This window comes from Cygnus atratus, chromosome 16, assembly GCF_013377495.2.
Source record: "Cygnus atratus isolate AKBS03 ecotype Queensland, Australia chromosome 16, CAtr_DNAZoo_HiC_assembly, whole genome shotgun sequence".
Classification (NCBI taxonomy): Eukaryota; Metazoa; Chordata; class Aves; order Anseriformes; family Anatidae; genus Cygnus; species Cygnus atratus.
The window spans coordinates 1,726,347-1,753,750 of NC_066377.1; the positions used below are offsets into that span (position 1 = coordinate 1,726,347).

The 27,404-nt window shown below is 48.4% G+C and overlaps 1 protein-coding gene and 1 non-coding gene across 6 annotated transcripts; both read left to right on the forward strand.

The window, feature by feature from the left end:
• The first annotated feature begins 1,447 nt into the window (after window positions 1-1,447).
• Window positions 1,448-1,519, forward strand: TRNAE-CUC (transfer RNA glutamic acid (anticodon CUC)). The gene has a single exon. It is a non-coding gene; the product is annotated as a tRNA-Glu (tRNA).
• Window positions 1,520-1,873: 354 nt separating this feature from the next.
• DNAJC5 (DnaJ heat shock protein family (Hsp40) member C5) lies at window positions 1,874-26,717 on the forward strand. 5 transcript variants are annotated; one of them, XM_050714012.1, is made up of 8 exons: window positions 1,875-1,959; window positions 6,593-6,664; window positions 6,770-6,919; window positions 16,854-16,921; window positions 20,711-20,846; window positions 23,209-23,422; window positions 24,485-24,656; window positions 25,989-26,717. In XM_050714012.1, the coding sequence occupies exons 5-8, from the start codon at window positions 20,740-20,742 to the stop codon at window positions 26,090-26,092; spliced, it is 597 nt and encodes a 198-aa protein (XP_050569969.1). In that variant the 5' UTR covers window positions 1,875-1,959; window positions 6,593-6,664; window positions 6,770-6,919; window positions 16,854-16,921; window positions 20,711-20,739; the 3' UTR covers window positions 26,093-26,717. The 5 variants fall into 5 exon arrangements, with proteins under 5 accessions (XP_035404185.1, XP_050569969.1, XP_035404184.1 ...); XM_035548291.2 differs by having other exon boundaries at window positions 1,885-1,959; window positions 6,587-6,664; XM_035548292.2 differs by lacking the exons at window positions 6,593-6,664; window positions 6,770-6,919 and having other exon boundaries at window positions 1,874-1,959.
• The last annotated feature ends 687 nt before the right edge of the window (window positions 26,718-27,404 follow it).

Consider the following 27,404-nt stretch of genomic DNA (forward strand, 5'->3'; position numbering starts at 1 on the left):
ACACGTTTTCCCTTTGGGGCCAGGCCCTGGCAGCCCCTGCTGTGACTGGGGAGGAGGCTCCGAGTGGGGAGGTCCCTTCTGCGTGGCCTCTGGTGGCAACCCCAGCGGGACAGAGCAGCTCCTGCGTCCTTGTCCCTGGATGTCTTGTGTTGCTGGGGGCTTCCTAAGCCTCAGAGCACAAGGCGACGTGGGTCCTGCGCCCTTGCTTCATGCGCTGGAAAGGACAGAATTTGGGAAAGTCTGGTGCAGGGCACTGAAACCACACGGACGTGGTTTCAGAAGGAAACTTGGGTTACTTCACAGGAGGCGGTGAAGACCCACACCTGAAAATGGGAGGGCTCCGGGGGGAGCACGAGGTGCAGAGGCTTCGTCGAGGCTGCATCGCTTTCCCGCGAAGGAGGATTAAGCAGATAAACGGCAAAGCTGCAAACTGATTGCAAAAAGATAAAGGGAGCCCTCTTCCCTGCAGGCACAATGTTCCCACTCCCAGCTAAAAGCGAGGCAAGCGTGTTTTCAAGGGATGGGATGTTCGTTCTGGCAGGAGGGGTTGCACAACGGCTCCAGCGGCCGCGATCCCCTGGGCGTGCTGGCGGTGGGATGGGGGGAGCGCAGCGCTCGCCCACATCTCTTTGTCTCGCGGGCTTGTGCCTGGGGGTCCCAGGGTGCAACATCCTGGATTTTGGGGGGGGGTGAGAGGGACCAGGCGTCCCCCGGAGGGTCGGTGCCAGCCTGGTGGGGAGCTGGGCACAGGGCGAGGAGGGCACACGGTGGGTGTTTAATTAGCGGCTGGGGCTCCCTTGGCAAAGGGGTTTCGGCTCCGTTCGTTCCTTCGAAACGTGAGTCAGCGGCGCAGCCGGGAAGGGTTGGGGAGCCGTACGGGGAGGGCAGGAGCTGGCAGGGCCCTGCCGAAGCCGGGGCGAGCAACCGGTGGCTGTGTCCCCACACCAGCACCGGGGTCGCCCCCTGCGGGACCCCCCACCCACGGAGCTGTCGGGATCTCACCCGCCGGTGGGAAACCGCAGCGTTCCCCCGGGGAGCAGGTGGGAGCACGGGGAAAGTTGGGCAACCGGGAAAAACCCTCCGACCCTGAGCTTCGATAACAACCTGCTTTTAATTGCAAGCCCTGGGTCGTTCATTAAAAGGAACCGGCTCAGGACCTAGCTCCTGGGGCAGGCGAGAGCCGGCAGCCCCGGGGAGCGCAGGCTGGGTACTGAGGTGGTGCCTGGAGGAAAGGGCGTGTGAGGAGGGCGCTGAGGAGGGATTACAGAGTGCTGACGGAGCCCGGCCAGTGCCGGGGGCGAGCGCCTCCTGAGGAGGCCCGGGACCGCCGCTGCACCCCCCCGGGGCCTGCGGGAGCCGGGCCCCGATCGCCGCCGGGCCTCCGTCACCACAGCCCCGGTGGCGGCGCTGAGCTCGAGGCGCGGCGCGCGGCAGCGGCCCCCAGCCCTCCCTGGTGGTCTAGTGGTTAGGATTCGGCGCTCTCACCGCTGCGGCCCGGGTTCGATTCCCGGTCAGGGAAGTTCCATTTTGCCGCCGCTTTTCGCCCGCGGCCTCCACGCGCGTTTACCCCCCCCCCCCACCCCCCCACCCCGTGCCCACACCCCCCACGCGTGATTGCGTGATTTACCGCCCCCTCCCCTCCCTTCCACGCCCGCGCTGCGCACGCGCCCCCCTCCTCTCCTCACCCCCCCCTCCTCCCCCCGCACGCGCGCCCCCGCTGTGGGCGGCGCGCTGCGTGCACGCGCCCGCGCGGAGGACCGGGAGCGGCGCATGCGCCGTGCGTGCTGCGCGCGGCGCCGGCCCCTCCCCCGCCCGCCCGCGGTCGGCGTCGCCGGGTCCCGTCAGGAGCGGTCAGGGGGCGCCGCCGCCGCCCGGAGCCGCCCCCGCCTCGCCCCGCCCCGACCGGGGCTGCCCGGCCCCGGCCCCGGCTCCGGCTCCGACCCCCGCCGCGGGGTGCAGGTGAGCCCGGCACGGCCTCAACCTCTGGGCCTCGTTCGTAGCGCAGGGCCCGGTCCTCGGCCCCGCTGTTGGGGGGAAGGTGGGGGGGGACGTGAGGGGGCTGAGGGGCCTGAGGGGGGACGGGGCTGAGGAGGCTCTGAGGGGGATGGGGAGGCTCTGAGGCGGATGGAGGCTGGGGGCTGAGGGGACGGGGGCTGAGGAGGCTCTGAGGGGGCTCTGAGGAGGCTCTGAGGGGGCGCTGAGGGGGCTCTGAGGCGGATGGAGGCTGGGGGCTGAGGGGACAGGGCCTGAGGGACGGTTGGGGGCTGAGGAGGTTCTGAGGGGGGCTCTGGGGGGGCTGAGGGGGCTCTGAGGGGACTGCGGAGGCTCTGAGGGGGATGGAGGCTGAGGGGAGGTTGGGGACTGAGGCGAGGTTGGGCCTGAGGGGGCTCTGATGGGGCTGGGAGGAGGTGGGGGGCTGAGGGGGCTGAGGGGACGGGGGCTGAGCCCGAGCCCTGAGGGGCCCTGAAGGGCCCTGAGGCCCAAATGGAGGCCGGAGGGGCCATGGGGGGTGTGGGGGCGAGCAGCGGGAGGGGTTCGGGGGAGGCACCAGGGGCTGGGGGCATGCGGCTGGGGCTGGGGGCGCGGGGCGAGCCCAGGGGGGTTCGGAGCCAGCATCCATCCCTCCGTGCTGCAGCGCTGGGAAGCACTGCGGCGCCTTCCCTGGGAAGCTCCTGCTTGGGGGGGGTGGGAACCCCTTCTTCCTCCTCCTCCTTCTCCTCTTCCTCCTCCTCCTCGTCTGCCGCCCACATGCGCATTCCTCCGCCGCCCCACAGCGTTTTAGGGGCTCGGATCCTCAGGCTCGGGGCTGTAACGATTGAGAAAGAGACAAAGCAAAGGCCCTGGAAAGGTGAATCCTAAACGAAAGCCGTTTGTGCGCCGTGGGGACTGTGATTCACCATGACTGGCTTTCGCTGGAGGGATCTCGGAGGGTTTTTGCTTCCCCTTCCTTACGTTGTTCTACTTAATTTTTTTAAAAATGATTCGGAACTGCTCAGATTATGCCGTGCTTAACGAGCGGCGTATTACCAGAAAGTAAATCCAGCTTTACAATAAGAAACTCGCGAAGGCAGCATTATTCTAATTATTTGCGCGGCGTTCTGTGGCTCTCGCGTTAAGAATTCCAGGCAGGAAATCCCGGTGATGTCGAACGTAACGGGATGAAGCAGAGACAGGGAGTTTGCTGGTAACGCCGCGCTCCTGCCTTTCTGATTATCGATACCTCGCTGCCGTGTTCCTGGCGACACAGTGCCGTGGGCTTTATTGCTGGGGGAGCCCTTCCCTCCTTGGAGAGCAAGGTGAAAACCCTCCGTGCCTGCCTGTCGCTGGGTGACACAGAAGGGAAAGCTAGCCGGTGCTATGGTTTTTTTAGGTTTGTTTTTATGGAGGTATTAATTTTGGGGTAATGCGTGCTGAGAGGCGTTGCTGTAGAGCCGTCTGTGCTTAATAGCCGTTCTCATGCGGTAAAGCTGAAGAAAACTGCGTACATTGGGTACATAATCATGCAGCAGTATAAAATAATTCTCCTAGCTAATGTCTGTCAAATGTTCCCGTGCTGGTTTATCTTTAGGAAATAAAAACGTTGTCTGTGTGTTTAAATACCGTACGAGTTTGCTGCTACCGAGGCAAAATCTTGCAGGCCACGTTCACCTGCTGGTGGTTCACCCGGTTCGTTGGGCAAGTGAAGCTCTCACAAGTAGCCAGATGTGAACGGAGCCAAGAGATTTTCCTTTTGAAACATATCAAGATTTTACCTGTTTAGGTTCTTACGTAGCGTCAGCCACATTTAAGTGGAAATTATTACGGTCACAACAATTTCATTAGGGGTGTTTTAAAGTTTTAAGGCATCCGTTGGTTTCAGGCTGCTTAGCATCGCTGTTTACTTTTTTGTTTACCTCTGGTAGAAAATGGTGGAGTCCTAATCTGAGAGGTTCTGAGAAACAGACACCAAATTAATTTGCATTAATGAATTAGTTCTAATAATTTAAGTACGCCCTGCTTTGGGAGGGAGAAAAGAGGGGCGACGGAAGCTGGAGTGAAAGAGAAATTGATTTTGATAGAGTATAGAATGCAAAGAAGTTTAATTTTATTGAGCAGCTTTCTGCGGTTTTCTCGTGGTGCTCTGAGGACTTCAGAGAAACGTGTCGTGATGTTGGCTGAGCAGCCTGCGGTGTGGGTAACCCCGAGCGTGGAGGTGAGGCTTTGACTCACACAGCTGTTTGCAAGCGTAAATAAATGTCTCTTCCCTCCATCCGTTACTTCGTCTTGGGGATTGTCCGTGGCATTTAAATGAAGGGGAGGTGCTGCAAGTCCGTCCTTTTTCCTCCTGATTTCTGTTGTGTTTTATCGATGACCTGCAGGTCCGAAGCAGTGGTAAAACCCAGGTGGAGATTTCCTAACTTCACGGGGCGGCTGCTGCTATATTTAACCAGCCTTTATCAGGGAACGGCTGCAAAAAGCAGCGTCTTCGTAGTATGTTTTGTCTCCACGTAGCCCTTACATCCACGGTAATTACTCCCCACAAGCATAAACGCCCTTTCAGGCTGCCCTAAAAGCCAAGAAACCTCACCGAGATGGTGAGCCTCCTTCCCTAGCACGGCGTGGTCGAGGTGGCACAGCCGTCGGTAACGTCAGTCGCGAAGCTGCCCGAGGTGGTTGGAGCCTGCAGATGCTGGCTTTGCAGCTGATCAGAGCAGCGGGGGAGATTTCTCCGCTCCACGGGTAAGCTTTTCTGTGGGGCCGAAGGCAGGCGCCCGTCGTGGCGGCGGTGAGGCTGGACACGCGTGTTTCGGAAGGACGGAGCGGCCGCAGAAGGCGGTGTGGGGGCCTGGTGGTGTGCAGGTCGGGTCTGAGCCTCTTGGCTGGGCTTGCAAGCTGTGGCGTTAGGTGGTCGTTGTCAGTGAGGGCGTTGTTCATCCTCGTATTTCTTCTTTGTGAGCTTCAAGAAGTGATCTGGCTGCGTTCGGGCACTTGGGTAGTGAATGTTAGTGGGAGCCTCACTGGGTTACTTACATCTTGGTTTAGGTCAGATGTAAAAGTTGCTGATACGGCCTTTTTTTTTTTTCTAAATTTATGAATTCAGTTCCCTGAGTGTCCTCTCTGGGAAGGTGGGCATGCTTTGAGCGTGGCAGGCGGTTCTGCAAACCCCTTCTGCCCACCTAAATACCTTAACATGCAGCAATACTGTAACCGGCCTGCGATAAATGCTGCGCTTCCCTCGGTTTCCTGGTGTTTTCTCTTAGTTAAGTCTCTTCAACGTTGACGTCCGGATCAAAACGTGTTTTCGGTGTGTTTGGGCAGCCAGGAGGCTGGCCTCGCCGCTTGTAGCTGCGCTCCTCTGCTGAGCCCAGCACCCCTTTGCAGCTCTTTGCCACCGAGCGGGTGGGAATCGGGCAGCTCGGGAGCGGGGCCGCCCGTTCCCGGGAGGCCTCACCCGAGGAAGAGGCGTTTTCAAAGCCGGGTTCGCGTTCTGTTCGGCAGGTGGCCTCGCCTTTGGCGGGGGACCCCTAACCTGGAAGCAGACAGCGCGGAGCAGCGCAGCGGACCGCACGGCAGCCTCGGGAATTAGTTGTGTGACCGCCTGCGCTGCAGGACACGGAGGGGTCGTGGCAAAGCCTGGGCGGAGGTACGAGGGGCGTGCCGAATGCCGAGGACCGGAGCAGAACGGAGCACTTCTTTACCTTAACACAGGAAAAGTGTTTCCCGTGTGCTCCAGTAACTTAAATCAGGTGAATTAAGCAATATTGGTTTAGAAGCGTCCCTGTAAATGCTTTGCATGTTTAACTCTCTGCCTGCGCTGGCCGACAAAGCTCCTCTCCGATTTCGGGAAGATTTGGTGACTGGATGTTTGCAAAAGAAAAGGCTTGAAGTAGAAAGGAAGTGGAGGAGTGATGTTGGTGCGTGGCTATCAGCAGGTTGCTGATGCTCGCAGCCGCTCGGGAGCTGCATGGGAATTCTTGCTGTTATTTTCATGTGTTTTCTGTGAGGGTTCTGTTACTGCCTCGGCTGCCGTGTGCCGCTGGTCTGCTAACCAGCAACTGGGTTTGTTATTGAAAGGCAGGCTTTGAATAGTGGGATATTTTAAGATGAACTCGGAAGTTCAGTCGGGCTGTTATCTTCACAACTGGGCTTCATCTGTTTTTATTCGAAAGTACACATTTGAGCTCGAGAGGCGCTCTGTTTCCTATCGCAGACAGTGTAAGCTGATAGCAAAGAATTACATTCCAGAAGGTAAATTCTTCAAAACATTGCTGAAATATTTTAATAAAGTGATAATAGCTACCAAAAAGAGTAACGGTTTTCTTCTCTGCATCCAGTAGCTAAATAATAAATCCTGATGTTAGGTAGCGGGGTTTTAGTGCACTGATGCTGTGCAGGTTTTTCCTGGGCTGGGGTGAGTAGGCCTGCTTTAGGATGCGTTCAGATTTCTCGTGCCCTGGCCACTTCTAATTGCACTGAACTTTTATCTGCATTGCACTAAAACGTGCCTGTGTAAAATCCTTCTCTGCCTTCTTCAGAGATGCCGAAACACTTTGAACGCCAGCACGCTGTAAGGGCAGCATTAAAATTCAGTGCTTTTTTCTTCAAGCTGCAGGTTTTTCTTGTGACCTGAAGGTGCAGCGGCACGGCGGTACCCACGCGAGCAGCGCGAGGCTTCTCGGCCCAGGTCAGCCTAAATTAGCAGCTGTTCCCTTCCTTCCCTTTCATCACCTGCTCAAATCTGTTGTGATGAGAATACAGGTTTTTGATGAAAGATTTCTTCTTAACTCAGCGCTCCGACTGCAAGCTGTTGGGTGAATGATGGAGCAAGTAAAAGCCCCAGTGGCATTTAGTCGCCTCTTCCCGAAGCGTTGCTCGCCAGCTCATTGTTTTGTGGCATGATACATCGTGCTGGTCTAAAAACGCCGCGCAGCGACACGAGGTGAGCTGTCCTGAGCCTGCTTTCGCGGGCTGGCGCTGCTGTGGCTGCCCGATGGCTCTGAAGGTCGGGCTCTGCACCCAGCTGGGCGCCGTGGTGCTGGGCGGGAGCTGGCCGAAGAGCCGCGGCCAGACCCGGGTGCTTCCCCGCTGCAGCCCTCGGCTCAGCTCTTCCCCTCCCTCCGAGCAGAGCGTGCCCCTGCCTTGCCTTACCTGCGGCACCAAGCCCGGTGGGTGATTTAGGCGTGAGGAGGTTGGTTCCAGGCGGCACACAGCGAGTATTTCTACGTCTGTGAAGGATGTAGGAAGAAGCAGTGGCTGACTGCTCGATCCAGGAACGCTGATGTGCAGCATCCTGCTTTGCTTTTGTCACCCCTTCCTCACTTGGCTTTGCCTGTGTCTTCCTGCAGCTGCGTTACCTGGTAGTGGTGATGTTCTGGCACGTTTGTGGCCAGAAATACGGCCAGGATAGGAAGGGGGAACGTGTCGGACGTATAGGATGGTAATACCTCGCCGTGAGGGTAGGAAGAGCCCAGAGTTTACTGATGTTACAGGAGCCAGGTAGGAAGTTACAAAAAGGAGAAACTTGCACAGGTCTGTTTGCTTTTCTCCTTTTAAGTCTCTACATTCTGGCTGTATTTCAAAGGAAAATATTCTTTTTCTTCCCGTCTGTCATTGCTTATTTGATGTCTTACCAGGATTTTCTGTTCCTGTGATGGCAATACCTTAGCAATCTTATTTATGCTCGGAAATATTTCGCAGTTTTTGTGCCACAATTCCAGCACGGGGTGTGTAACGTACGTGTGGGCCTTGGCCTGGGCTGGGCCAGACATTAACGAGATTTCCTTAGGAATCTGCTTTTCACAGCGTGGGGATTTAGGAACATTTCCTGGAGAAACATAAGGAGGTTTAAAGCTGCACGTCGGGCGAAGGGGGACTTGGGAGGCCGAACTCCAGCTGCTTTGGCGGGCGGTCGCTTGCGATGATGGCTGCAGTCATCCGGAACGTGCCAGGTGTGGGAAATGCCTTCCACCAAGGCAAGGTTGCACCGCGTGAGATATTTATAATTTCAGGTTTCAGCTGTTCTTGCTTGGCGGGCAGTTAAGGGGTTTAACAAGCACGTTAAGAAATGTCTTAATCTCGCTTCTCTGAAGTCACGAGGGCAGCGTGGAAGTTGGTGTTCTTGCTGCTGCTGCGAAGAGATGCAAGAAGCGGGATGAGAAGCGGAACGGGACGTGGTGGAGATCTCGATCGGGTCGCGCTGTGCGTCTCCGACACGTGATGGCTGCGATAGCAGCGGGCAGAAGGCGCGTGAAAGAAAATCAGCGCGCGTTCACGTGCTTGGGAGGGGCACGCGGGGTCCTTGTGAAATCAGCCGCTGTCTTGCACGGGGAATTGAAACTGCTTTTTTTTCAGTTTTGCTCTAGTTCGGATCCAGCAGGGGCTGGTGCTGTCCTGACACGGCACCAGGTCGGAGCGAGCACCCATGCGCCGGGCTTGCGTTTCAGGCAGGGGACCTCGCTGCTCGGGGACGTCGGTGGGGCAGCGGTCTGTTTCTTTTCCTCCTTAGGGGTTTCTTTTCCTTCTTGCCCCGTTTGGCCTCTCCTGTCCTGCTCATTGCTGGGGAGGGAAGGGAGCACGGCATCGCTTGGTGCCTCAGTTACAGCCGAGGTGACCGGTTTCTCATGGGCAGTAACCGGCGATATCTGGTGATATTTTCTGCTCTAAATTGAGTCGAAAAACCGGATTCAGTGACTATTAAAAACACTGAATTGATTCGAGTTCCAGGTTCGCTTCGAGTTCCCGTTCTTTGTGAGCTTTAGGAGTGCTTTCCACGTGATAACCACCCAACTCCATCAGTCGCACGGCGAAGCTGTTTCTCCACCGAGTGTGACTGCAGCGTGTGCCTCCAGTTACGGGGCTGAGCGGGGGAAGAAAAGCAGGCGATGAACCACGTCTTCTCTTTAGAAAGCTGCTTTCCTTATCACGGGGGTTCGGTTTGGCAAACAGGCTGGTGGTTCTTCTTGGAGGCCCTGGAGGTAGTGCCAGGAAATACCGTACTTAGCTTTAAATAGATAAATTACAAAATAAATGCATGTTATATAATAAATATGCCATATAAATGCATGTTGAACAGAAATACTTGACCTGGATGATAGTGAAAATATTCCTCTTTGTTAATGACTCTCTCCCTCAGTCTTTTTTCTTTCCTTACCGAGTTCCTTATTTCTGTGCTCACTTAATTCACACTCATGGCCCTTACAAAAGTTGCTTTGCCACAACATTTGCTGCTGACAATTAGCGTAGGAAAACCAGGCAAGCTGAATTAATCAGAAGTTGTTTGGGAGCTGCGTGGTTGTAGCTTCCCAAGCACACGTCATCATTTCCCTGAGCGGTTCAGATAACAGGAACAACGATCCGCATGACTTTATTTTTTGTTACCAGCCCTGAAACGGGACGTGTTGGATGAAATACCTCGCGTGACGAAATCCCAGCGTCTCCCGTAGCTGTCCTCTCAGGTGCAACTTAGATGCAGGAAACTGGGCTCCGTATCTTAAAACCACATTTCTTCCCGTGACTTGTTCTGCTGACATCTTCTGCATAAAGCCTCTTGCGTGTCAAAAATTATCTGACAGCAGTGGCTTCCACTCTTCCTTCCTTGCCGTTACGAAGCTGCTTAAATGTACAGATATATAAACTTGCTTAAAAGTAACCCTGAGTAAGGGAACAGTGGTATTTTGCAACAAATTCTGGTCCTCTGGGGGTCTTCAGGAGGAGGTGCTCCCAGATCGTGAGGATACCGGTGCTTTAGCTTCGCGTTCACAGCATCACACCACGGGTACGGGCAGAGCAAGGAGATATTTTACTCTGGTGTTAGTTAGGATCGGAGGGAGGAATCAAAACGACAGTCACAAAAACTGTAGGGTTTTCTGGCTTCGTTCTCAGCTGTTTGGGTGGAAAAAAGAAGACTAAATGTGATAACGCTACGCTTTACACCAAAACTAAAAGCCACGTGTACTAGGAATGGCAGCGATTAAATTACGAGGTGGTAGAATAGCGGTGGTTTTGTCCTGATTCCTCTGAAGTGTGATTGCAGTCAGAAAACTTACCTTATAAAAAACATACGCGTTGAAATAACTCAGTTACAGTCGGTCTGAAAGGCGCTTTTTGCCCTAAGTGCCAGGTTTGCAAACCAAGTCCGCGGTCTCAAATTCCCGCTGTGTCTTGTTGTTAATCACCGGTGAGGAGTGGGAAAATCAGCTCCAGTCCGTTACCGTACGGTTTCTGAATTACGGGCTTGCTGCTTTTGTAAATAGCCAGGAAATAGCGGTGCCAGAGTGAGCGGTGGAACTGAAGACAAACCTCACCGCACGGCTTGCAGGCGAAATGTGGGCAGGGGGAGAGAAGAGTGGGAATAACTATCGGTACGCTCTGGGCAGGAGGGAGGGCAGGGTAACATAAACCTTGGGTTGGTGAGACCACGCCGTGTAGTTAGAAAATACCGAGGAGTTTATCCCCTGTGAGAAAATGGCAGCTCAAATGGAAACCACGCTTTACCAGCCCCTGGGCTTTATTTTGGACGTTTCCAGCCAAATGAGCCCGGCAGAGACAACGAGCGAGGTCTTGGGTCCGGAGCACATCGCAGTCCCGACTGACTCGACCACGGGGATTGTATGCTGGTTCACGTGTCGGGGTGTGATAAGAAGAGAGTTACGTTAGCAAATCATTCACAGAGACTTTATTCGGTGCTGTGAAAGCCGTTTTTAATTGCTAGGCACCAAATGTGTGTCGTCAGCCCCAAGGTACTTTTAGGAAACTGTAGAAAACCACGGTCCGGGTTGTATAAACTGTGCAGGTCGGTTCAGATCGTGTTGTGAAAATATAACTCCTTTTCCGCTCAGGATACCAGCGTGCTGGGTAGCTGAACGGGCAGCTACGAAGCTCCTCGTGCCCGTGGAGGTGATTTCGGCAGCGTTTGGCGCTGCCCAGGGAGACGGAATCGGTAGCATGAAGGCGGCCGAAGAATGTTTCGCATCTCCACCTTTTTTTGGTTGTATCAGCTGGCTTAGTAAATCCATAGTTAGGACTTTCACCTGGTTACTGTTTGTTTCTGTTCTGCTGCTCTGTGCTCGTGGGGCTTTTCAAGCTGCCTCCTGCTTGCGGAGGTGAGGGGTGTGCCTTGGGGTCCTGCGCTCGCTGCGGCAGCGTCGTCCAGAGCTGAGGTGACACTGGCCGCACAAAAGCCGCCCGTAGGTGGTCTCAGTCCTCACAGATCCTTACCTGGGCCTGGAGGTGCTCTGCTCGTGCCCGCTCCCCCTCACAGCAGCCCAGCACCAGGGTTTGGAGGGGTTTCTCCCACCTGCTTAGGGCCCGCTTCTTCCTGGTGACTCCTTTGGGGGCTTCACTTCTTGTGTGGATGCAACCTGGAAAACAGGAAGGGAAAAACATCCTGGTGGTTTGTTGTTGTTTTCAAACGTACCTTCTTAGTATCTAATCTTGTCTGAAAAGAAAACAAATCCGTTGTGCTTTTTTTTGCCTTTGTTTCTTTCTGGTCTGATAAAGAAGCCTTTGAATGCCTGCTAGAAGCTTGGGTTTTCTGTTTCGTACGGGAGGAAACGAAAATCTTCTTTTCTCTGGCAGTTTCTGTGAGGAAGTGAAATGATGAAACAGTGAAGTCTCCTCCCCGCTCCACAAAAACCGGGGAAATGCAGTTGAGTGAGTAGGAGGAGAAGGGATTTTTAGAGATGCCTAATTTTTAAACTGTGCAAAAGGCCAGGTCTTTGGAATGAAAGTCTTCGCAGCTGAAGGATACAAGTGCTGCTCGAATCCTCGCGTGCTGTCTTAGGCTGGGGAGACCTGATCGGATACCTGAGGTAAAAGTATGTCAGAGAAGAGAAGCTGCTGCTTTTCTGTCTTGATCGGTTAAGGGAAAAAAAAAAAAAAAGGTGAAATTTTGTAGATTTTTAATACCTACTTACCCTGTGAAATAGGAAGAGAGGACGTGGCTTAACAGAGACGGTTACGTTGGTTCCTGGTGTCGGACAAAGGCACTTCAGTCCTTTTTTTTTCCTGACCTGCGTGGCGTGGTGGGTGGCTGCGTCTGGGAGCTTGGCTTTCGAAATTCTGCTGGTGTTCTGCTTCTTTTGCGTTTTTGTTCCTGACTTTTGAAGAGGGAGATCTGTGTGCTGGCCTGGGGAAGAGATAATTAACAGACAGCTGAATGGCAGAGATTAATGACCTGAAAAGAGAGGTAAAGGTTTTCAAAATAAAACGTTCCACTCGATCATTTTAGATCAGGTTGAACGCGTGCAAATTACCTTCTGTTGTTGGTACAGCCTGGTCGTTTTTGCTTTTTTATGCGTTAAACTCTTAAGTCATTAACAAAAACTTCATGATTGAAATGGCCAAGAGTTTATTTAATGCCAGACAATTGCAATAATCGATTGGTTGTGAAATAATTCAGGTCTACCATTTGCACTGTGTAAAACCACACTCCTGTATTCCTCTTCTGGTGTGGGGGGAAGAACGTACCTTTTGTCTGCCTCCATGGCTGGTAGCAAAAGAAGATAGATGGATTTTTTTTCTCCCTCTCTTGCTGCTGTAGATGAGCACGGGGCAATTTCGCCCTGCCCTTCCAAATTAATTTCTAATAAATCTCTTTCCCTGTGGTGGACAGTTTGTAATTTGAAAGATGGGTTCGTGTTTGGGAATGTCACGGCGTCTTTTTTTTTTTTGTGTCTCAGACTGCTTACGTGGCTTTTCTGAGATGTACTGCGTAACCTTTCTTTGTTCCTTCTTTTTGGCTCGCCAAAAACCGCCTGTGCTGCAAGAAGGTGCTGCTGGGCGGCCGGGCCTCCGTGGCCCACCTGGAGCTGCCTGGCTTTCCTGCACGGCTTGTCTGCACCTACACAGAGCTCGGCCCGACCCCCCAAAGCAGCAAGGTGCTTGGAGCAGTCCGTGAAGGTTTGGTGCTCCTGTTTTTGACAGCGTGATCCGGTTTGATGGGCCTTCTGCCCCATGGGTGCCTGGGTTTGGACCTTTAATACACCACCTTCAGTCGTCTTACCCACAAGTGTGGCTTAGCAGTGTCAGCTGTATTTTTATGCGAGTAAATCCATGTGTTTCTTCTAACGCTTCTGTATTTGAAGTGTAATGCTTTGGCTACGTTGGTGTAGTTAGTAGCAATAGGACTTTTTAATAATACAGTTTGTTCAACTCGCCTAGCATGGAAGGAGCTGCACCTCTGAATAGACGCTTTTAAAAAAGTGCACGATCTCATTCTTTAGAAGAAATAAGTGGCATTAGCATCACTCACCCGCAGCACCGAATGCTTTCTCTGATTGGTTTTAGTGCACTTTCATGCTATGAGTGGTCAGCGATCCAAACGCCGCGTAGATGTTCATGGAGAAACGTTTAAGAGTAATAATGAGGCAACCAACAGAACTGCTGTTTTTTCTTAAATTTTTAAATAGCTGAGTAAGCAAATGCAGTTATTTCCATAGCCATATATAATTTGTGACATTTGCACTCTGCCATATAAACTACTGTAATGCCATAAGCCATAATTTAATTTTGCTAAAGGATTAAGTAGGAGAAATGGAATCCGAAGTAGGGAATCTATCCTACAACAGGCTTTTAAAGAATAATTTTTCTAGTTGAGGGGATAGAAAATGTAAATCTAATAGTTAATTTTTTTCATGATATAGAAACCATTCTTTAGTAGGTTTGAATCTTACTCTAGTATAAGGTCCAAGGTCGCAAGTTTTTATAACAGGTTGGTCAATCAGACTTGGCTACATTTTAATCTGCTAAGCTTGTTAGAGCAACAACACTCGCGGTGCTGTAGTTAAGTTTGCTCCAAGTTTCAGTGCAACCTCAGACCTTAATGATGGGCCTTATCTCAGGCTAGACCTGAATTAACAGGGAAGTTGGGTTGCCTGGGACTTCATTTATTTTATAACTGTTTTTTAACGCGTACTTCAGAGAATCCAGCGGAGACTTTATTAAAACTTTCCCTGCTGGACGCCCATCCTCTGTTCCAAAGGGAAATGAATTTGGCCTTCTTTGTGGGAGAAAGATGTGTGCGTTTGGAATTAATTCCGTGGCTCTTAGGTCAGCCTTACACGGGTATTTATGTGTTAAAACTGTCTGGAGTCAACATGCTCTTCAGGATTAAAGTCAGAAAGGTCTGTTTACAGCTTTCTGCAATTACACTTTACCAACTTTTGATTCAAACTTTAGTAGAAGGCATGCGTGAGTTACGGTGCAACGCTTCGACGTAGGGTTTTGTTTCTGTGGTACGATGAAGGAGAAACGATTCTTCTGGGATATAGGATTTGTAAGGACGCGTCCTCAGTTTCTGTAGTTTAAAAGCCTCTTGGAACAAGGTTTTCATGTGTAGATGTCTTAGCTAAAACTCAAGTATTTCAAGGCAGCTAGGAGAACGTTTACGAAGAGTATAACAGGTAACAGAACTTGTCAGAGCGCAGTTACTCGCCGGTGTGGTTTACCTTCAGCCTTTCACATCATTTTTCTAATACTGGTTCATCTTGGAAGTGATGTGAGCAAATAAGGATGTGAGAATAAAAAAAACCTGGGAGTTTCTATTCTGTTTACTAATTGTATTTTTTGCCTTAATTGCAGCAGTAATTCTTTAAATATTTGGTAGGTGTGGCATAGCTCATGTATGTGACGTAGCTTTTGAAGCAAGGCATCCTGAAGATGCTTCGCTTTCTGCTGACGACCTCTGGAGCAGGACGATGACAGCTCCGTTAGTGCGGTTGTTGAATAATGATGGTTCTCCGGCACACGTCAGAAGAGGTTAGGGCAGACAGGAGGAAAAAAATTTGGTTTATCAAAAAGGGTAGGTCTGGGAACGTCTGATTTCTGTAAGGAAAAGTTGGCTTATATCGGTTGGAGGAAGAAAAGGTGCTGAACAGTACCTACAGCCAGTGTATGTGGAAAATGTAGTACATTTTAGATAAATTGGATGCAAATTTGCAGAACAAATGAAGCTAGAAGACCTGGTGTTGGTATGAGCAAAATAGTTGAAAGAGCACCGAGCGTGTTTCTTCAGGTGTGCTACAAAACTTCGTGCCGTAGTTGTAATACTGCCGAGTTGTGTGGAACCAGGTGACATCCATTAATCTTTTTTTTTTAAACACTTCCTTTTTCTTTCCTTTCGTTTTCTCTCCCTTTGGTTCTGTTCTGAATACCGTGCAGTGAGATACCCGGGGGTAACTCCAGGCAGGGTGTGACACGGAGCCGGGGAGCTGCCGGCTGCGGTGCAGGAGAGCCCGGGGCGCCCTGCGGCTGGTGCCCCGCTGGCGGCAGCAGGAAGGAGGAGATGAAGTTGACTGCGCTCTGATCTAATCAGAAGTGACTTTGTGACTCCTGGCGTGGAGTAGGTTTGTTCTGTACCTGCTTAATCAGAAATAAATTCCAATTTATTGCAGCGATGGCTTTTCCCTAAGGTTTCCCGCAGTACCATGTAGCTTTTTGAAGGTCCCTCTTGTTCGTGTTCTCTTGTTTTCATGGTCCGCAGCAGTTGGTGTAACTTTGTCTTGACCGCCGAAAGGAGTATTTTCTGTTGCTGCATCACCTCAGGTTCTCTTCCTCCTTGTACGCTGAAGTGAGGCTTGTTTCTCCTTTGTGCAATCTGCTTCAGAGCACGGGAATGGGAATTAGCATGGAATAGCTCTGTTGGAAGGGGCCTTCAAAGACCATCAAGTCCAACTGCCCGGCCACTTCAGGGCTAACCAGAAGTTAAAGCGTATTATTAAGGGCATAAGAGCCATCCGTTAGGTTAAAAGTGAGGTTTTCTTGGTGGAAATTTGCCCTGGCAAAATGAGCTGATGCTGCTGTGCAACTGAAACCCATGGAGCAGTCTGGACGTTGTGTAAAATGACATTGAAATCGGCAGAGTGCAGCGCAGCCGCTCCGTCTCCTCGCACGTCTCGGCCATCGGAGTGGCAGTGCTGCTACTAACGGTGAAGAAAGGTGCAGTAAAGACAGTGCTGTTATTTCCATTGAAAATGAAAAGAAATACCTATGTTTGTCAGGAAGGCACCTGAGATGTGAACACTGCTAAGCCCTCCGTGCTGTGCAGGAGTTGCGGCACTGTGGTTAGCCTCGCCTGGACCTGCAGCCGGCTGCTCCCTGGCGAGGGAGGCAGGAGAGGCTGCGTGCCTGCTGCTCGTGCAGCCCTCCTGGTAGCTAAGCTTCTTTAGCAGTCTCTCTCTAACAACATTACAGCTTCTCAGGACTTAAAAAAACACGCTTCCCTTGTTGTAAGTCCAGATCTTTCACAATTGCCTAAGAAGAAAAAGCCTGAAGTCTTACTGATAAGTGTTGTTATGGTTTGGGTGTGCCCAGAGCTATCTGAGTGCCCGGTATCTTATTTTGGTTGCGTGTTCCTCTTCGTGTAGGAGGCTTGGGAGAAGAGGCTGAAGTTACAGATAGAAGCCCAGAGCCCTTTAAGTATAGATTCAAGTATTTCTAACTTCATTTGACAGCTAAGCATTTCTGAAGATAATATTTTACATTGTGGAGATTTACTGTAGCGTAGGATATTTGGGCAATAAAAATCCTCTTGTTTTATTTTGGATGTTAACAGCAAGGCAGCGTGTGAGTGAAAGCCTGGTGGAAATACTGAGATGCAGCCTTCAAAATACGTTCCCTGATGCCAGCTGACCACGCGGTAGGAAGGTGTATGCATGTTAACTGTCCTGGCTGCAGTATGCCTCCGTGTTCCCGAAGGCTTCAATATTTATCTACTTCAAGTGAAAATTCTGCATAATTAGATAACGGTTAACTTTTTCTATTGCCCTTCCTTCTCATCTTTAGCACATTGCAAAGGATTGTTCCAACAAAATAATGGGATGACAAGTCCTCAGCGTAAGTCAGTGAAAAACTTATTGCTTTTGTTTTGTCTTTAGGAGATTCAGTTCTAGAGGTGCCTGCGAGCAGTTACCGCTTACCTCAGAATAGTCGAACGAGATTCCAGGTGAGTGCTGGGTTTTGTGGTTTCTTGCAGCTGTGCGGGATGGCAGCCTGTCTCTTTGGTTCCTGCCCCGCACTTCCAGCATGGCTTCGCGTTTCATTTTGTCATCCTTTACCTAGTGTTCTTCTGTGGTAGGATTTTAAAAGTTATTTGGTTTCCTCTGCCCCTCCCAGACTTGGTGGTGGTGCTGAACATCCACAGCTCCTTTAGCAAGCAGCCTTTCCCTGAGCCTTCCCCCCAGTGAGGAGTTCTGAGTGAGCAGCTGTGCCTTTGTGGCTTACATGGAAAAAAAATAATAATTTGAAATGTGGAAAGTGATATTTTAGGCAACTTGGTGCTATAGCTTCCAAAGGTTTGTTAATGACTAAATATTTAATGCCCCAGCCCTGGAGTGAAGTGGAAAGCTGCTGTTGTTGGGCAGCTCGTGGATGCTGGCGGCACTGAAATAATGCCGGCACTGTCTGATGAATTAGCCCTCCAGCGCTGTGCTGCTCCAGGTTGTGGTTCTTTCCAGCAGAGATGTGACTTCTGTGATTCGGTGCTGTTAAAAGCGTCTGCTGACTGCGTGAATAGCCGAGGTAACCTCCACCCTCCTTCCTACCACACAAATAAGCGCGGTTTCTTGGAAAAGGTGATGCCCCGCTCGCTGCCCCCTTCCAGTTCAGGTCTCTGCACCTTCTTGCTGCCGGGTCAGCTGGCTGCCAGAGCCGGGGCTGGAGGAGTGGTGGAAATTCACGGCTGGCGCTGGGAGAGGAGGAGGCAGGGCCCCTGCTGCCAGCAGCTAGCTGTTAGCTCAGGAGGCCTCGGGCTGAAGGGTCAGGCGTGGCTGGGCCAGGCTTGGAGGCTGGGAAGGTTTAGAAGGGAGAAGTTTCAGCCCTCCTTGCTTCCGACCACCCGATCTGCTGTCATCCTTCTTGGTGCTGATCCTCGCTGGGATGTCCCTAAAAAGTGGCAGGGAACTAGCCTTTTTTCTTTGTTGTAATTGTAGTCTGCCATTTTGATGGGTTAAATTCAGGTTATAAAAGGGTCTAAGAAGCGGCAAACCTGGCAGAAAGGAACATATCAACAGTTTCATGAAGCTTGATAGGATTCTTTTGGGAAGTTAAAAAGAAAATTAGTCCAAGGCCCAATTTACCGTTGATGTATATGAGATGTTAAGACCAGTTTTCATGTAACTGTCCAGGTTTAATCTAATTGTTTTTGTTAAGCTGGTACCAATTACACTGATCTGGCCACGCTGAAAACAGTTGCATGTTCTATTAAAGCTGACTAATGCAGGACGTTCTGGTACACAGATGGTTAAAAACTGTGCTGTTTAATCCAGGGGATTACCTTTCTTCAGGACCTTCTGAGCGAAACCTCTTCAGGGAATCCTGCTTGCTTAGGATACGCAGCAGATGGCTTGTTACTGCTGGGTACAACACTTCTTAAAAACAGAGCAGCTTTCAGTGCTGTGAGTTAGAGCCACTTGTAAAAACAGTAGGGTAGGTAATACCCTGCTTTATGAAGTCCTGTAAACTTAAATAACTCGCACCTTTATTGCATTTGTAATTCTGTTCCATATTTGAAAAGCCAAAGGTTACATTCATAGTCATAAGGCTGTTCTGATCCTTTAAATAACAAGTTTCCCAGGTGAATTCCTGTTACCACCTTGGCCTCCATTCTTCTGCCGGTACCTACGTGTCCTCTTTGTACTGGTATTAAAAAGTAAATGCAAGCACCCCGCTACCCTGAGCTTTTCAGATGAAAATGATTAAAAATTGTAGCGGTATGAAATTTTCTTCCTATGTCTGTCTTTATTCTTGACATCAGCCTACAGACTGATAGACGCAGCCTGGATCAAATCGAATTTGTTTCTACTAAACCAATTGGCCCTCGTTTAACAGTAGAGATTTCATTAAGCAGAACATGGTGTGTACCTGTGATCTAAAGCATCCGTGCGCCACGGGCGTGTTGGATTGATTTGGAAGGAAGCTCGTTTTGCCTAAGCGGAGCTACAGACTGCTAAACACAGGTAGTGGAGTACAGAGAAGCGTCCCTGGGCTTGATGCTGCTCACAGCCAGTGGGCGTGATAGAAAGTGCAAGAGAATTTCCCAGGAAGGCCATGAGGAAGAGGTGGTGGTCTCAGTTGATGAGAATGGAGCGCAGGAGCCTGCGCAGCCATCGGAGCAGCCTGTGCGATTAGCTAGATTACCGGCTCCACGTCAGGATCACCAGTCTTTGACCTCAGCAGCGGGACTGCTGGGGGGGCAGGCTGGTGGTGGCAGGCGTGGAAAGCCCGTCCTGGAGAGGGTTTTGTCTCCTGTGCTCTTGGACGGGGTGGTTCTTGATGGTTTTCCTCTCCTTGATGTTTTTCCTCTCCTTGATACTCTCCTGTGGAAACGGTTCAGTAGCTTATCACTATCTTTTTAAAAGGAAAAAAAAAAAAGATTTTTTTCTTCCTACATACATGTCTTCCTTCCTGACTTGGAGTGTATTTTGGATTCTTGGCCTACGAATTTAGAGCTGCTGCTATTATTACTACCGTTATCATCATCATCATCATTATTAATTTATCGTTTCCTTATTAGGTAGCATTTAATTAAACTCACCAGAGCTGCCAATGATTTCTTGAAGGAAATTAGATGAGAGTTTACCAGTTCAGCAGGTGCGCTCCAGTTACAGAAACCAAACGCAGTTACCAGTGTTAAACTAAGTTAAAGCTGGGGAGGCCAAACGCAGAAGAGCAGTTATCAGGTAGGCTCTGAGACGGACAGGGAAGGTCTCATGTCTGTATCCGTATCCATTCCACTTAGTCACCTGTGTGCCAGGACCACAATACCTGTGCACTGGAAACAGACCTGGTGTGTTTTGTGAAGTGTATCAGCACCACGAGATCCTATCAAGGCCCAAGTAGTGAAAGGTCTTAGCATGTTTCTTTCAGGTAGCATTTTAAAAGCTGAAGTTATTAACTTTGTTATATAAGACAAAGGGTTAAAATTGAGAAGTCTGGTGCTTTAAATATCTTTTTCAAAGTCTACATAATCTGGTGTGGGCTAGCTGTAATGACATAATCCAAAAATAGCCAATAGTCTTCTCTTCGATGCTCATCCTTGCTGCAGTTCTGCAGCTAAAGAGTGGCAGATGCTAATCTCCTAAGGATGTTAGAGGGCGTATCCAGATCTGTCCGCGGCGTGTCACCGGGGAGACCTCCAGGATCTGCACGTCTGAGTTTAGAGTAGGAGGCTGTCGCTTTCCAGTAGCGTGACTGATGTAGCATACCAGTTAAATGGTTGATTTGGTTATTACAGGGGAGATGGACGTGGAGCTTTGTGCTTACCCCGTGCACCTGTGGTGCAAAAAGGCAGCCTCAGCGTAACAGCAGCCTAGCTGTTGTCCAGTTATTTTTCTAGGCGTTGTCATGAGTAAGTAATATTAAGACTAAGAAAGAAGATGAACTAGCATTAGGGATGTGTATGTAGTACATACCTGTAGCTACGCTTCAGCTGTTGATTTTTATTTTATTTTTTTAAAGAGTGGAATTGAGTATATACACCGGTGATCCTGCAGTACCTGGTGCTGCGCTGGAGATGTAGCAGTTTTCACTGATAATTCACTGTTGGGTTCTTTGGAACTTTTAAACTTCCACGTATATTAAGAGCTTTTTCTCTTCAATGCCAGTTAAAACCTAGAAGGTGAATTTTCACATACAGTTCTCATACCCTGAAGCCTCTCTTTTCAAGGCTGATTTGTCTAATAAGGTCTTTGTTCTGTTTAGTTTAAGCATTTCTTAATCCTTTTTTTTTCCCCAGGGACCACTCCTCTGTTCAGGTTGGTTAAGATGGCAGACCAGAGGCAACGTTCGCTGTCTACCTCTGGAGAATCGTTATACCATGTGCTAGGACTGGACAAGAATGCTACTTCTGATGATATTAAAAAGTCATACAGGTAAAGTTTTGAGTCTTATACCTGTTGCCCGATAACACAAAGAGCTTTAATTAACTGTTCAACAGATGTGGTATTTATGTATAGGCTCAAGTTGGTTTATTTAAAACCTTTTGCGAGAAAAATCTGCGAGGACACCAGGTGAAAACACGTGGTTTCTTTTAAAAATTGCGTGGAAACCATGCCTAGACTGCGTGTGCCGGTGTTGTTAGAACCTTAAATTTTATTTATAGCAAGTTAAACACTCAAATTGCAGTATCATTGTGAACGTTCTTTATCTAAAAGTTGAACCAAGTTTTAAGGGTGGGATCAGAGTTTAACTCCTCATTTACGTTACGTAGCTTTGTGTCTGGCTTAGAGAACACAGCTGGGCAATCCTGCACCTTCATCCATCATTTCTAGTTCTGACACAGTGAGGTACAGACTGAAGATGTAAATAAGGATGGAGGCTGACAATTACTTCTTTCTAAAATTACATTCAGAATTTCTTACTTTATGTGGAGTTATTTTTAAAAGAGAATTTTTAAACTTTTTTTTCTTAAAGTTGGACATGTGAAATGGCTTCGCATTAACCAAGTGAAAACTTAGGATGGTTACAGGACTTTATCTTCCCACATTCCCCCCAGACCTGCTTTGTGCAATTGCTTTTTTACCTGAAGCATGAACGACATACGGTCTTGTTAATTTGCCAAGTGGCAGTGTGTTTAACATTACACTAGGGGTCAGTAGAAATCCTTACTTGAGAATACGCTTCATAAGTTTTCGTTTAGTCTTCAACATTTACCAAACCCTTTTTCCCTTTCAAAGTCACTTTTTAATACTGATAGCACTTAGAGTGAAATCCATGAATAAATTGGGCAGACAGACTATCAATGATTAGCTATGGCTTTCTAAAACCTAACTGGAAGTTTGAGGCAGTAATCCTCTAGCCTCAGTGACCAGAAACGACTTTACTCATGGAGGTAAAAACTGCAAACTTTTTTTCCTTTGGAGGAAGGACTCGACTAGATCCGAGGGGGAAACGTAGCTGCTTCATACGTATCTGAAATTTCACCTTACCTTGTTGCCTCTGCTCTTTTATTGGCCACCTCTTGTTTTCGTTCCATTTGATCTGGAATGTCCTTTGCTGGCCTGTGGGCTATGGAATCTGTGTACACATGGGAAATGAAAAATATTTATCTATTGCAACCTGATAGTAGCTAAGTCCTCTTCAAGTTTCCATAACTTCGCTCTAATTATAAAAACTGTGATTGTTTCAGTCCTCGCCGAGCCTATGGCATTACTGGCAGCCCTGGATGTTACCTTCCCATGCAACACCATCATAGTATAAAAATGCTTCAAGCGCACACTTGATCTATTATTCGAACTCTGATGTTGTGTGTGTGCATCCAGACCTGTTCTTGCACAAATCTTTTGTTTATCTGAATGTTGCCCAGCTTCAAAGTTGTCACGGGTAAATGTCTGCAGGCTTCTATGTGTTCGTTAGATAACAAGGCTCTTGTGGTCATTTTGTACAGAGGACAAGTACCTTTTTGGTGGTGGTGAGCTGTTGGCATAGAATTCCAAATCACTTTCTGTTTTGGAGCACAAATGGCTCAAACGGCCAAACAGTGCTTTTTCTGTGCTCATTGAAGAGGTGTTTGGCCAGTACTGATTTCTTTCACTGCTTGGGCCGTGTCCGAACCTACAAATTCATCAGTGCTTAAACTTTCGGATATTTTATGCTATCCTTAGTGACCTCTGGGTGCTGTAAACTGCTGTCATTTAGTTGTAAGATCTTCGATGATATGGGGAGGTACGTTATCATTTCCTGATATTTCGAAACTCGAAAGCCAGTTCTATTCTAGCAAGACTTGAACTGAAAAGTATTTTGTACCTGCACAGGAACTGGTGAATTAACCACAAGTGATTGTCTGTTCTATTTTTGTGTTCCACCGCTGCAGATCAGTTGTGGCAGCTTGCTTATATTTACTCTTTGATACTATATCATAAACGTGTGGTGTCTCTCTTCTGTTAGCTTGGTTTTTGCTTCAGCAGGAGCAAAACCTACTGGTGGAAATTGCTGGGGCTGAGGGGTAAAAAGGAGTGCTTTCTTCTTTTCTTCAATGTCCTGACTTTTTTCCATTGGATTTCTGAGGATCCAATCCAGCAGTCTGAGATCAATCCTGCAAATTAAGCTAGACAGTGCTGTAGTGTTTTGTTATCAACAGGGAAGTGAATCAGAAATGAAGGAAACCGGAGCTGCTTAGATACTTTCAACGGGAACTTGAAAATCTCTCTTGAGTGGCAGGCTACGGAATGGGGTGGGGGGGATGAGGAACACAAATCCCATTTTTTTAATCTATACTCTTTTTGCTTTCTGCAGGAAACTTGCATTGAAATATCATCCTGATAAAAACCCTGATAATCCAGAGGCAGCAGAAAAGTTTAAAGAGATCAATAATGCTCATGCAATATTGACCGATGCGACAAAGCGAAACATTTATGATAAGTATGGTTCTCTGGGTCTGTATGTAGCAGAGCAGTTTGGTGAAGAAAATGTGAACACGTATTTCGTCCTATCCAGCTGGTGGGCAAAGGTAAATAAAAGTGCAAAGAGAAGTTATTCTGGATTGACACTTAAAATCTTTGAAGAACTCCATTTGAAAATGGTGCTTGCTTTTACTTCTGGAACTTGTTGAATCTCTGACACCTTGTAATTTAACCTTCTCTTAACGGTGATTTCACAGACTCCAGATCATTTGTTCGCTTGCCCATCTTTGCTTCTTGTGCGGTAGAAAAGAGTTTCACAGTATACCAAATTGCACAGCAAGCTCATGTTTCGTCACAATACTTTTAAAGGCTTTTTTTAAAGGTGAAATAATTATTGTATAGCTGTCTTCTGTCAGCACCAAGGAGTTATTTTATTGGACTCGTTATTTTTAAGCATAATATGCTTTGTTTTTCTACCCTGTTGCCAGCATTGTCTCCATCTCGGTTCCCTTGCAGGAAGCGAAGTCACCAAATCACGGTGGTTTGCTACCTTGTACAATTATTTTTTCAAACAGTTAGGCAGTGACCTCTCTGAAAACTTTCATTTTGCTCATTGCGACTCACTGTGATGGGCACCCAGACAGACTCAGCTGGCTTTGTGTTGGCTTGCTCAGGTAGTGGTAGGATCTAATCTCCTAACTTCAGCGTGATGAGCTTTGCAGCCGTGCCTACGGCCTTGGGCAACTCCCTGCTGTAGGTACATGACAATCTGTACGTCGGCTAGCTAGTGTAAATCTATTCCAGGGATATTATGCAAACTACAGTCTGTCCTAAACTATTGTGCCTCTGGATTTCACTACAGATATGCTTCAGTGTCATCTTGCAGATGTAGCAGGAAACATAGACCGCTTAAACCTAATTTCTAGGAATTTATTCAAGTAAACCACTGACAGTATTCAGCTCAGTATAAAATGTTCGTAGCTGTCACCAGGTTTGGACGTATTTTAAATACATCATGGTGGTTAAATATAAAAACGTAGCCGATGTTATGTCTCTACATCACTGTATTTTTTTGTCTCTAGTTTCCATATCAAAGTCTCACAAACTCAATGGTCACGGCGTGGTAGGCATAGATTATGAACGTTTCTTTTATCTTCTGTCCTCTGCAGGCCTTGTTTGTGTTCTGTGGGCTCATCACAGGCTGCTATTGCTGTTGCTGTCTGTGCTGCTGCTGTAATTGTTGCTGTGGGAAGTGTAAACCTAAACCTCCTGAAGGCGAAGAACAGGAATACTACGTCTCTCCAGAGGACTTGGAGGCACAGTTGCAATCAGATGAAAGGGGTAGGTAAAAAAGCCGTGAGATTTCTAGAAGTCTAGGATGACTGATGTTCAGAGAGTATCGGTCTCTGACCTCGTGCTCAGTGGGCTATTTAAGGAGCAGCGCTTGCTTTGTAGAGAGATCAGCGCAGGTCTCTGGGGGAGAAGAAGCACCAGAGTTTAAACGGTTACACGGGTAACACCACCACCAGGAATAGAGCTGCTGAAAAGTCCCCGTGGGTCTTCGCTGAACTTGGGTTGAGCTTCGGAGAAATGGGTGTCTGCTGTGGTTTAACCTAGCGGGCAGCTGAGCAGGGAGCCATCCGCTCGCTCCCCGCCCAGTGGGATGGGGGAGAGAATGAAAAGTAAAAGAGCTTGTGGGTTGAGATAAGGACAGCTTAATAAGAAAGGGGGAAAAAATGTGAGAGAAATGAAAATAACAACAACAAAAAGAACAGCTAAAGCAAGTGATGCACAAAGTGCACGAGGCAATTGCTCACCACCTGCTGACCAGTGCCCCGAGCAACGGCAGCCCCCACCCCCAGCCAGGTCCCCCAGGTTTACTGTTCTGCATGACGCCATGTGGGCTGGGACGTCCCTTTGGCCAGTTGGGGTCAGCTGCCCTGGTTCTGTCCCTTCCCAGCTCCTCGGGCACCCCCAGCCTGCCCGCTGCCAGGGCGGTGTGAGGAGCTGAAAGGTCCTTGACTTGGTGTAAGCACTGCTCGGCAACAGCTAAAACACCGTTGTGTTACCAGCATTATTCTCATCCCAAATGCAAAGCACAGCACCATACCAGCCGCTGTGAAGAAAATTAACTCCATCCTAGCAAAAACCAGGATAGTGACCAACATTTAGCTTCTTTTCTATGTCGCTGGATCAATAGACCAGCCAGACTCTTGTGATTCCAGAAGGGGTTTCTTTGCTCCAGAGGATGGGGAGCGCAGAGGCAGTTTGCTGACTGCATCAGGTGTAAAGGAAACAGGACGCTACCCTACGAACCATAGCAATACGATTTAGGAAGTTCTAATGCTATTTCTGTAATTAAACTGATCACTTTTAAAAGAATGTAGAGTCTTGTGTGTGCTCTGATTGTGTTTTTAACCGGTATTGCTGAACGGTGGGAGAGTAGCAGCTGCTCTTAAATGAAGAGAGAAATAAACCTACATATGGAACATTTATTGCGAGGCTAATGGTAGTGTGTGCAGACTGAAAGACAATAAATCCTCATCATGCTCTAGAGGAGTGTAAAATTGTGTTATCAGAGTGTTGCAGGGAGACGTACCTTATGCTTACCAGAACACAGAACACTGCTTTTTCTTCGCTTGGTGTGCTAAACCTTTTGTCTTTGCTTTTCAGAGGCCTCAGACGCACCTATTGTGGTACAGCCAGCATCAGCCACAGAGACGACCCAGCTCACAGCTGACTCTCACCCCAGCTACCACACTGATGGATTTAATTAAGTTAAGGAAACACTGTAATTAGAATGGATAAAAAATTACATGGCCAACTCAACACTAGAATCATGAACATTAGAAGTAGAGAATGGGGAGGGGGAAAAAATTCTGCCAGAGTAAGAAGGCAGCTTTCCAACCTGCCGAGAATATTTTGTAATCCCTTCAGCCTTTTGTCACCTTTCAGTGTCGTATCTTGATGATACGTGAAGTGCTGTAGCATGCAGTATTTAAAGCAGTTTAGCTACGGTTTTATGTTTTCTTTCTTTTTTTTTTTTATAGCATGTATGGAGTTATGTTAAATGTCTGTGGTGTAATGTATTGAGTTGTCACAATATGTGTGAGGGAGACATTCTGCATTTTAAGCAGTAGTACTGGCCTAAAAATGAGATTTAAAAAGAAAAAAGCTTCATAAAGCCACCACTTTTTCATACAGCCAAGCTGTCAAAGACCTTTAAAAGTTCATGAATTTCATTTGGGTGCAGCAAGCCAATTCTCTTATTCCTCCTATTCCTGCATTGTTGTCTAAGCAAGTTTACAAAGCCAAGAGCCAAAAAAATGCCAGTCCTGCAGAGCTGGAATTCTCTTTAATGCTGGTTTTCAGCTTAAATAAATCTACCTTGAAAAATAAAAAGGGAGAGTTTCCAATCTTTGAACAGTTAAATTGATGAACACCTCTTTATGCGTAAGGGTTATCCTCAGTGTCAATGTAATCGCACGCTGTAGTTTGTCACAAATCCAACTGTGAATGGGTTTCTTTGGTGGTGGCGGTGGGATTTTAACTGTAAGCACAATTCTGCTTTGGTTTGACTTTTCCTGAAATGCTAAAGACCAAATAGTGCAGCTTTTCTGAATGCATGAGAATCTTAAAGTGAAACTGGTTCATTGGTTTGCACTGAGCAAGTGGATAAAATACAGACAGCAGGCAACAGCGTAAATGTTAAAAATAATAATAATTGGCTTTTAAATTTTTCTCTAATATTCTGAGATACTAATAGACAAGTGGGGTATTACGTGTTTTTAAAACTTTTTATAATCCATTAGCCCTTTAATTTTCTCATGAGCATCTTTGTGGAGTACTTAAATGGCTTTTTAAGAACAAAACACCTTACTTTATATTTATATTGTATAATTTGCACATTGTCTTGTGTTTAGACTTGTTTACACCAGTTTTTCTTTTCCTCAGAACAACTGTGGGGAAACCATTGAAAGGTTTCCTGTGCTGTTTTGAAGCCAATTATGTTTGAATACTTCTCTTGAAACTGTGGTCGATTGAGATTTGTTTAACTGTTAAAGAGGCATCTTAGTCCGCTGCTGAATC